Source organism: Eutrigla gurnardus (genome assembly GCF_963514095.1).
Source record: "Eutrigla gurnardus genome assembly, chromosome: 19".
Lineage (NCBI taxonomy): Eukaryota > Metazoa > Chordata > Actinopteri > Perciformes > Triglidae > Eutrigla > Eutrigla gurnardus.
Window position 1 is genome coordinate 11,460,394 of NC_139930.1, and position 8,305 is coordinate 11,468,698.

Here is an 8,305-nt window from a genome sequence, read left to right on the forward strand (position 1 = left end):
CATTTTACTTCACAAAGGGGGTTTTTCCTCGTCGGCTCACGGCTTATCGGGTCTGCCTGCGGACGTCTCTGCCGTTATCCGCAGCTTCCTGCTACTCTTTGCGTCGTGTTTTTTTTGTTTTAGCTACCGACTCCCTCGGTCTGGCTTATGCCTTGAGAGAAAATGGCGTCTGCTCTCAGCTGCAGACTTCACGCGATACCTGACCTAGGTTCACGCCGGATACAAACACTAGCAGGGGAATACTGCCATCTACTGGGGGTTTAGTAGAACTGTCTAAATGACAAATATAGGTTTAGTAACCTGATTTTTCATGCTGGTTACACATGTATTATATAATAGCCAAACCTGTTGTATATTAAGACTTACTCATTTGTATGCATTTTACTTTTGCTTTATGTACTTTCAGATGAGAAGAATGAATGCGAGAAGTATGATTTTACTACAACTGCTGAATTGAGTGGCTCAGAAGAGGAGTTAAGGTACTGCCATGTTTATATTGACCTTTGAACTCATCACTCTATTGGTCTTTGAAAAAGCCAAAAATGTAAACCTTGGTGGCTTTTTAAATATCAAAATGCCAAATACCATAGAAGTATATCACACTCTTAGATATGCTGGAATACACATTTAGCAGATAGCCAACAGTTTAATTTTTTAGTTTGACTACATTATAAAATTCCCCTTCACATGGTATAAAACTAAAAGTTCACACAATCTGTCAGTAGCAGTTTGATGCAGAAAGAAGTTTATTATTTATTATTTACATTTAAAAAAAAACATATTAATAAACAGGGTGGATGGTGTTAGACAGAACGTCCTGCCTCCTCAGACTCCACAGGAACACTATCCAAATCTAAAAGAGGCAGAACATCACGTGGGACCAGATACTCGGCCATGTTGGGGAGTCCGGACACCACACAGCAGCTCAGAACACTGCGGCCGATCCCCATGTCACAGACCTCGGACCACTCACCAGTGGTCACGTTGTAGCACTCCACGTTGGTGGAGGTGGTGATGCTGTTGAAGCCCCCGGCAACGAAGATCCGGTCATCGATGACTTCGATGCCGAAGTTGCTGCGAGGGGTCAACATGTGGGACACTTGGTTCCAGGTGTTGCTCTGAGGGTCGTAGACCTCCGCGCTGCGGAGACAGCTGGCGCCATCAAAGCCGCCGACCTTTGGGAGGAAGAGGAAATGAAAAGGTCAAACGGAGATTGAACCAGTTTCTCTGAATCTCTATGTGAGGGTCAGCAGTGTTTCCTGGACTTACAGCATAGAGGCGGTCTGCATAATTAACGATGCCAATCCCACTGCGGGCGCAGGTCATGAGGCCGATGGTCGTCCACTGGTCGGTCTCTGGGTTGTAACACTCAGCCGTCTGCAGGAACTCGTTCCCATTGCAACCACCGCAAACATAAACTTGGGAACAACAGGAAAGGACTTTAATAGGATTTAACGATTAAACACTTTTCTTGGCTTCTACTGGTAATAAATCATCTGAAATATCGCTACACAATTGTGAGATAATGTGAGAATTATGAGACCCACCTTGTTGTGGAGCGTCGTGGAGCTGGCGTCACTTCTAACCTCCTGCATGGATGAAATGAGACTCCACTGGTTTGTCTCGGGGTTATAGCGCTCTGCAGTGGAGAGTCGTTGATGCCCGTCGTACCCTCCCATGGCATAGATGCACCCGTTGAGTGTAGTGACGCTCACATAGCAGCGGTGGAAAAACATGGGCGACACCTCATGCCAGGTTTTTGAGCTGAGGTCGAACCTGCACATGCTGTTGAAACACTCCAACCTGTCGCAGCCCCCAACGCAGTAGACACTCCCATTGAGGAAGGCGGTGCCATGGTAGGCACGAGGACGCTCCAGATGCTGGGTCAAGCTGATCCAGTCGTTGGTGTGGACGTTGTAGGCCTCGATGCTGTCAGTCGGATCGCCGCCACTCCAGCCTCCGATGGCCAGCAGGACGGCGTTTGGAAGGCGAGGACGGGCGAGATGGTGGTAGACATCAGGCTTGTTTTGCATGACTTCTATGGCTTCCCTGACCACGCGCTGGCAGTCTGCGTTGTTATTCACCAGCTCATTAGACATCACACTGATCCTCATGTAGTCTGTACCCATGGAGGCCAGCCGCACCTACAGAGAAAACAGGACAGAATGTTTGGATAGAAGTTCATGGACGGCAGTACTTTAGGCCGGTCCTTTTATCCTACTGAACCAAATCTATTCAGAATGTCATCATTATAAGCTGTATTCTGTTTTGGATCCACAGACTTGACAGCAGGATTATTTTAGTGTCGGTTTTGGTCTCTTCATGGTATTTGTTGACAGTGAGAGCAATATGAAGCATGAAAGCAACATTTCAGGGCAGGACAAATGATTTGACTCTAGAGGTGTCCCTACAGACTACTGTTCAGTCAGGATGAAAACACGGAGAAGAAATCATGTGACAGGAAGTCATCCTACCTTAGACAAGAGCACAGCGATGTGGTCTCTCCTTCCCTCCAGTGCGTGGGCGATCCAGCGGAGGACGGCCTCATACACAGTCCTCTCGTCTCTCACTCTGAGGTCGTCTCTGTTCAGGATGGCACTGAGTTGCTGCACAGAGAGCTGCGGGAACTCTTCAGAGGAAACGAGCTCCTCAAAGTGGTCGACGATGAAGCTGTAGGCCTGGCGGTGCAGTTCAGGGCAGAAGCAGACGGCGGTGAACTGGAAGATGCCGATGCAGTTCTCTGGGCAGAGCTGGCTCTCCAGGAAGTTGCAGCACTTTTTCACAACTCCCATCACATTAAACTGATCGGCTGCTAGAAGCAGCTCCTGAACGTTGTCCTCCGTCACTGAAACGGAGCCGGTGTATGCAAAGTCGATGAGGAGCTGCATCATGTCAGGAGTCAGGCCAAGGATGTTGAAGACCTTCTTGTCTGAAGAAGACCAGCGTTGGAAGAGAGCTCTGTGGGTCAGGATGAAAACACAAAGAAGAAGAAAGAGAAACTGACGTCAGCTGTTCCTTCTTTGCTTCACACTAATAACTAGGATAAGAATATAGTGGGGCGCTTTTCAAAACAGCAGCAGAGTGAAATATGACTCATATCAAGGCTCCTCCCAGTTTACTTTAAACCACAACACTGATAAACCCAACACGCTGAATGACACACATGAAACCTATTAAATAAATGACATCTGGAATGGAAATAGTGAATTATATGCATTTTGTAACAGATGTGTAACTTTTCTGAATGAACTACATTCTAAAATCTGCTTTAAAGTACAGTAGTATGGAACTGAGAGACCAGCCGTTCAAATTCTACTTCACATTTTTAAAAAACAACAAAACAATAACACGTTTGGCAAACATCATAAATCCAACTTGAGTTAAGTCTACAACCGATGTACAAACTTCACATGTTGGAAGTTGATATGAGATGAATGGAAACAAGAAACCACATTTGAGATGATATCCAGTCAAGTCATTATATTTATAAAAACTATAGACAGACAGGGAAACTACACCACTGGTTGAATTCTGAATGATCCTTTCAAATATGTTATAAATATTCTCGTAGCCGTCTATCAGGTGTTTAATGTCCTCTTGTTTTTGTTTAAATCACAGATGCTCTATGAGCTTGTTACGTGTTGTGGCTGTTCTCTCAGACTTCACATCACTAATCAATCAATTTGCTGATACTTTCTGCTCATTTGAAGGATATAAATTCACAAGTTTCCCCCTAATATCAGATAATGTACTCACTCGAAGTAGAGGCTGCATCGACAGAGGAAGATCTTGTGGATTTTAAATTCCACGTCTTCAACAGTGATGACTGCGTCGCAAAACGTTCCCTCCAGACGTAAATCATTGAACCCTGAGGCAGGAAACGGGAAAGAAGAGTGGCGTTGATTGGCCATCTTGATTTGCTGATGATAGAGTTGTTGTTGTCTCTGGTTGTTGGTTTATGTGGAGATCAAGAGAGAGACTGGACACCTTCACAGATTACACTTCTAGAATAGATGCTCATCACTTCACTGTGATCTATGATTCATGCAGAATGTTATTGTTCAAATGTAGTTTGTATGTGTTTAACTGCAGCTTCTATCAGTCAGACAGGAGGTGAAGGTTCACTAAGATGGCCTCTGAAAAGTAGAGAAAAACTCCAAAAATAAATGCAACATCCGTTGTCATGGTTAATAAAGTGGCCCAAGAGTTGAAACAAATGATACAGTGTGAGTTCTGCCACTTAGTGAACCTTCACCTGCTGTCTGACTGATGGAAGCTGCAGTTAAACACATACAAACTACATTTGAACAATAACATTCTGCATCAATCACAAATCACAGTGATGTGATGAGCATCTATTCTAGAAGTGAAATCTGTGAAGGTGTCCAGTCTCTCTCTTGATCTCCACACAAGCCAACAACCAGAGACAACAACTCTATCATCAGCAAATCAAGATGGCCAATCAACGCAACTCTTCTTTCCTGTTTCCTGACTCAGGGTTCAATGATTTACGTCTGGAGGGAACGTTTTGCGACGCAGTCATCACTGTTGAAGACGTGGAATTTAAAATCCACAAGATCTTCCTCTGTCGATGCAGCCTCTACTTCGAGTGAGTACATTATCTGATATTAGGGGGGAAACTTGTGAATTTATATCCTTCAAATGAGCAGAAAGTAACAGCAAATTGATTGATTAGTGATGTGAAGTCTGAGAGAACAGCCACAACACGTAACAAGCTCATAGAGCATTTGTGATTTAAACAAAAACAAGAGGACATTAAACACCTGATAGACGGCCACGAGAATATTTGTAACATATTTGAAAGGATCATTCAGAATTCAACCAGTGGTGTAGTTTCCCTGTCTGTCTATAGTTTTTATAAATATAATGACTTGACTGGATATCATCTCAAATGTGGTTTCTTGTTTCCATTCATCTCATATCAACTTCCAACATGTGAAGTTTGTACATCGGTTGTAGACTCAACTCAAGTTGGATTTATGATGTTTGGCAAACGTGTTATTGTTTTGTTGTTTTTTAAAAATGTGAAGTAGAATTTGAGCTGCTGGTCTCTCAGTTCCATACTACTGTACTTTAAAGCAGATTTTAGAATGGAGTTCATTCAGAAAAGTTACACATCTGTTACAAAATGCATATAATTCACTATTTCCATTCCAGATGTCATTTATTCAATAGACTTCATGTGTGTCATTCAGCGTGTTGGGTTTATCAGTGTTGTGGTTTAAAGTAAACTGGGAGGAGCCTTGATATGAGTCATATTACACTCTGCTGCTGTTTTGAAAAGCGCCCCACTATATTTTTATCCTAGTTATTAGTGTGAAGCAAAGAAGGAACAGCTGACGTCAGTTTCTCTTTCTTCTTCTTTGTGTTTTCATCCTGACCCACAGAGCTCTCTTCCAACGCTGGTCTTCTTCAGACAAGAAGGTCTTCAACATCCCCGGCCTGACTCCTGACATGATGCAGCTCCTCATCGACTTTGCATACACCGGCTCTGTTTCAGTGACGGAGGACAACGTTCAGGAGCTGCTTCTAGCAGCCGATCAGTTTAATGTGATGGGAGTTGTGAAAAAGTGCTGCGACTTCCTGGAGAGCCAGCTCTGCCCAGAGAACTGCATCGGCATCTTCCAGTTCACCGCCGTCTGCTTCTGCCCCCAACTGCACCGCCAGGCCTACAGCTTCATCGTCGACCACTTTGAGGAGCTTGTTTCCTCTGAAGAGTTCCCGCAGCTCTCTGTGCAGCAACTCAGTGCCATCCTGAACAGAGACGACCTCAGAGTGAGAGACGAGAGGACTGTGTATGAGGCCGTCCTCCGCTGGATCGCCCACGCACTGGAAGATAGGAGAGACCACATCACTGTGCTCTTATCTAAGGTAGGATGACTTCCTGTCACATGATTTCTTCTCCGTGGTTTCATCCTGACTGAACAGTAGTCTGTAGGGACACCTCTACAGTTAAGGACCAGCCTAAAGTACTGCCATCCATGAACTTCTATCCAAACATTCTGTCCTGTTTTCTCTGTAGGTGCGGCTGGCCTCCATGGGTACAGAGTACATGAGGATCAGTGTGATGTCTAATGAGCTGGTGAATAACAACGCAGACTGCCAGCGCATGGTCAGGGAAGCCATAGAAGTCATGCAAAACCAGCCTGATGTCTACCACCATCTCGCCCGTCCTCGCATTCCAAACGCCGTCCTGCTGGCCATCGGAGGCTGGAGTGGCGGCAATACGACTGCCGGCATCGAGGCCTACAACGTCCACACCAACGACTGGATCAGCTTGACCCAGCATCTGGAGCGTCCTCGTGCCTACCATGGCACCGCCTTCCTCAACGGGAGCGTCTACTGCGTTGGGGGCTTCGACAGGTTGGAGCGTTTAAACAGCGTGTGCAGGTTCGACCTCAGCTCAAAAACCTGGCATGAGGTGTCGCCCATGTTTTTCCGCCGCTGCTATGTGAGCGTCACTACACTCAACGGTTGCATCTATGCCATGGGAGGGTACGACGGGCATCAACGACTCTCCACTGCAGAGCGCTATAACCCCGAGACAAACCAGTGGAGTCTCATTTCATCCATGCAGGAGGTTAGAAGTGACGCCAGCTCCACGACGCTCCACAACAAGGTGGGTCTCATAATTCTCACATTATCTCACAGTTGTGTAGCGATATTTCAGATGATTTATTACCAGTAGAAGCCAAGAAAAGTGTTAATTCTTAAATCATTTCATTGTTAAATCCTATTAAAGTCCTTTCCTGTTGTTCCCAGGTTTACGTTTGCGGTGGTTTCAATGGGAACGAGTCCCTGCAGACGGCTGAGTGTTACAACCCAGAGACCGACCAGTGGACGACCATCGGCCTCATGACCTGCGCCCGCAGTGGGCTCGGCGTCATTACTTATGCAGACCGCCTCTATGCTGTAAGTCCAGGAAACACTGCTGACCCTCACATAACACATAACCTGAAGGGTGAAGAGATTTGATCAGCAGTTGTTTTTTGTAGATTCAGAGAAACTGGTTCAATCTCCGTTTGACCTTTTCATTTCCTCTTCCTCCCAAAGGTCGGTGGCTTTGATGGCGACGGATTTCTCAGCAGCGCGGAGGTCTACGACCCTCGGAGCAACACCTGGAACCAAGTGTCCCACATGTTGACCCCTTGCAGCAACTTCGGCATCGAAGTCATCGATGACCGGATCTTCGTTGCCGGGGGCTTCATCGACACCTCCACCAACGTGGAGTGCTACAACGTGACCACTGGTGAGTGGTCCGAGGTCTGTGACATGGGGATCGGCCGCAGTGCTCTGAGCTGCTGTGTGGTGTCCGGACTCCCCAACATGGCCGAGTATCTGGTCCCACGTGATGTTCTGCCTCTTTTAGATTTGGATAGTGTTCCTGTGGAGTCTGAGGAGGCAGGACGTTCTGCCTAACACCATCCACCCTGTTTGTTAATATGTTTTTTTTTTAAATGTAAATAATAAATAATAAACTTCTTTCTGCATCAAACTGCTACTGACAGATTGTGTGAACTTTTAGTTTTATACCATGTGAAGGGGAATTTTATAAGGTAGTCAAACTAAAAAATTAAACTGTTGGCTATCTGCTAAATGTGTATTCCAGCATATCTTATTCTTACTTATTATTTTACTTATTGTAAGTCGCTTTGGACAAAAGCGTCTGCTAAATGACCTAAATGTAAATGTAATATCTAAGAGTGTGATATGCTTCTATGGTATTTGGCATTTTGAGATTTAAAAAGCCACCAAGGTTTTCATTTTTTGCTTTTTCAAAGACCAATAGAGTCATGAGTTCAAAGGTCAATATAAACATGGCAGTACCTTAACTCCTCTTCTGAGCCACTCAATTCAGCAATTTGAGAAAATGAATTAAATATAATTAATTTTCTACTTTCTTCTTTCTTCTTTTTCCTTGGTGGTGAATAGACAGCAGACAATGGTGTTTGAGGTTCATTATCGCCACCGCATGGACATATTTTTCGTGCACCACTGCAATGCATTGTGGGTGATATACAGCTCTGAAGTGACTATCGTTGTTCACTCGATCACTCAGCCCTCAAGGGTCGATCTCACGGAGTTCACTTCAGCTGTTTAGGGAATTGGAACAGCCCTTAAGATGGCGGCGGGGATTCCCCCGAGGGCAAGTGCTTAGGGCAAGTGAGCGAGGGCGACTCAAACCGTTATTGAAACGCAGCTCAGGTGTTCTGCTTCGAGTGTTCAGGAGTTTCTGGCTGCTCTTCATTTCCATCTGACCTTCGTCAACTCTGGTGTCAATCTG

At 45.3% G+C, this 8,305-nt stretch overlaps 2 protein-coding genes across 2 annotated transcripts; one reads left to right on the forward strand and one right to left on the reverse strand.

Moving 5' to 3' along the window:
• Window positions 1–803: 803 nt before the first annotated feature.
• LOC311029402 (kelch-like protein 10) lies at window positions 804–3,911 on the reverse strand (the record flags this gene model as incomplete). The annotated part of the gene is made up of 5 exons (XM_084034538.1): window positions 804–1,175; window positions 1,270–1,419; window positions 1,548–2,144; window positions 2,475–2,958; window positions 3,757–3,911. 5 exons carry the CDS (start codon window positions 3,909–3,911, stop codon window positions 804–806), a joined length of 1,758 nt encoding a protein of 585 aa, XP_083890664.1.
• Window positions 3,912–4,454: 543 nt separating this feature from the next.
• On the forward strand, window positions 4,455–7,440 carry LOC311029403 (kelch-like protein 10; the record flags this gene model as incomplete). Its single annotated transcript, XM_084034539.1, has 5 exons — window positions 4,455–4,609; window positions 5,409–5,892; window positions 6,044–6,640; window positions 6,784–6,933; window positions 7,075–7,440. The coding sequence occupies 5 exons, from the start codon at window positions 4,455–4,457 to the stop codon at window positions 7,438–7,440; spliced, it is 1,752 nt and encodes a 583-aa protein (XP_083890665.1).
• Window positions 7,441–8,305: the final 865 nt, after the last annotated feature.